Source organism: Juglans regia, chromosome 7, assembly GCF_001411555.2.
Source record: "Juglans regia cultivar Chandler chromosome 7, Walnut 2.0, whole genome shotgun sequence".
NCBI classification, from domain to species: Eukaryota; Viridiplantae; Streptophyta; class Magnoliopsida; order Fagales; family Juglandaceae; genus Juglans; species Juglans regia.
This window is the reverse complement of record NC_049907.1, coordinates 34,083,148-34,084,612: the sequence shown is the minus strand read 5'-3', so window position 1 is coordinate 34,084,612 and position 1,465 is coordinate 34,083,148. Positions and strand designations below refer to the sequence as shown.

The window sequence follows — 1,465 nt, the reverse complement described above, 5'->3', positions numbered from 1 at the left end:
TGTTGGCGAACTTTCCTTTTCTGATGAGAATTGCTATTAATGTTAGAGTAGGCTTGTTGTACCCCGCGAGAAAGTAGTCAGGGATCCCATCGATCCTTTGGATCTACTTCAGGCAATTGTGAAGTTCAGAGGCACGTTAACTCCAAAGGCTCTTTCCAAAAGTAATCTTGCTAGCAACGTCACGACTGTTCGGGCCATCTGGTAGACACCTTCCTATTATTGCATGTTGACCCACTCCCACTCGGGTTAGCATGCAATAACATTTAGATGTTACCATTCAGTCCCATCATTTTGCCACTTCAAAGTTATAATTATTGTAATTTTATTTTTTATTTTTAAATATTTTTTAAAAATTATAAATTTACTATTAATCATTTTTTTTTAAATACTAGTAATCACTTTATTAATAATTAAGAAAAAAAATTAAAATTCATGAGGGCAAAACTAAGGGAGCACTTGGCATTTTCCATAACATTTCTCAAACAAGAACGCATGCTGAACAGAGCGAAGAAAAGCCACAAAAAGAAAGCCAACAAACGACAAAAGTAATGAGAGAGAAGGGGACAAGAGGGAGACAAAGCCACAAGAGACACCCGCGCCACCTGGCCCGACCGCTGGCCGCCCTCAGATGTCACTTCACATTCAGCCCTGCACCAATTAACTTTCGTATTGCTCTTCGAAAAGGCGATAATGTCCTCCAACATCAACATAATTACAATAAAAATTATAAACAATACTGCATTTAAACAGGTGCATTGAGGGTAATTATAGTATTACAAATCAAAGCTCTCAAACTCCGTTACTCCACTATAGTCAATGACCAGAATACCATCGAACATGAAAACTCTACGTCCGTAAAGTACCGTACCAATACCACCGATTTACAGAAGTAAAAAACCAAAAAACAAGGAGAGAGATCAAATAAGAAAATCCAGATCCACACAACCGTACGTGCTGCTAGTCACCGGAATCATCGCCACCGCCGAAGATCGATACGCGATTGTAGAGGAGGAACAAAATGATTATCAGAACGAGCGCGACTCCCACCGGCGAACCGCTAACCCTGTGGATGGTGTCGGGCTCGCCGGTCGAGAACATGCTAGAGATGAAGGAGCCACGCTCGGAGGAGAGGAACTGGATGGTGAGGAGGAGGACGATGGGGAGGAGCAGAAGTCCCACAGGGCTCAGAAGCTCGGCGATGGCAGCGGTGATGGCCTCACCTTGGTCACCGACGAGGGACGGCACCACAAGCACGAGGGCCACCACCACGGCCAGTAAGATGCCGTGGGGTGCACCGCCTTGTCTCTCTTCAATCATTCTGTGAGCGGGAGGTTTCGTGAGTTTTGGGAGTGTGTTTTTCGGCTTTCCTGCTGTGTGTTTTTTTTGTTTTGTTTTGTGACCGGAGAGAATGAGGTGGGTGAGTGCGTCGTCTTGGCTTTTAAGTTCAGACGCGTACATTTATAAG

General features: G+C 44.2%; 1 protein-coding gene across 1 annotated transcript; it reads right to left on the bottom strand.

Moving 5' to 3' along the window:
• Positions 1–435: 435 nt before the first annotated feature.
• Positions 436–1,465, bottom strand: LOC108983149. The gene has a single exon (XM_018954699.2). The coding sequence runs from the start codon at positions 1,456–1,458 to the stop codon at positions 958–960; it is 501 nt and encodes a 166-aa protein (XP_018810244.2). The 5' UTR covers positions 1,459–1,465; the 3' UTR covers positions 436–957.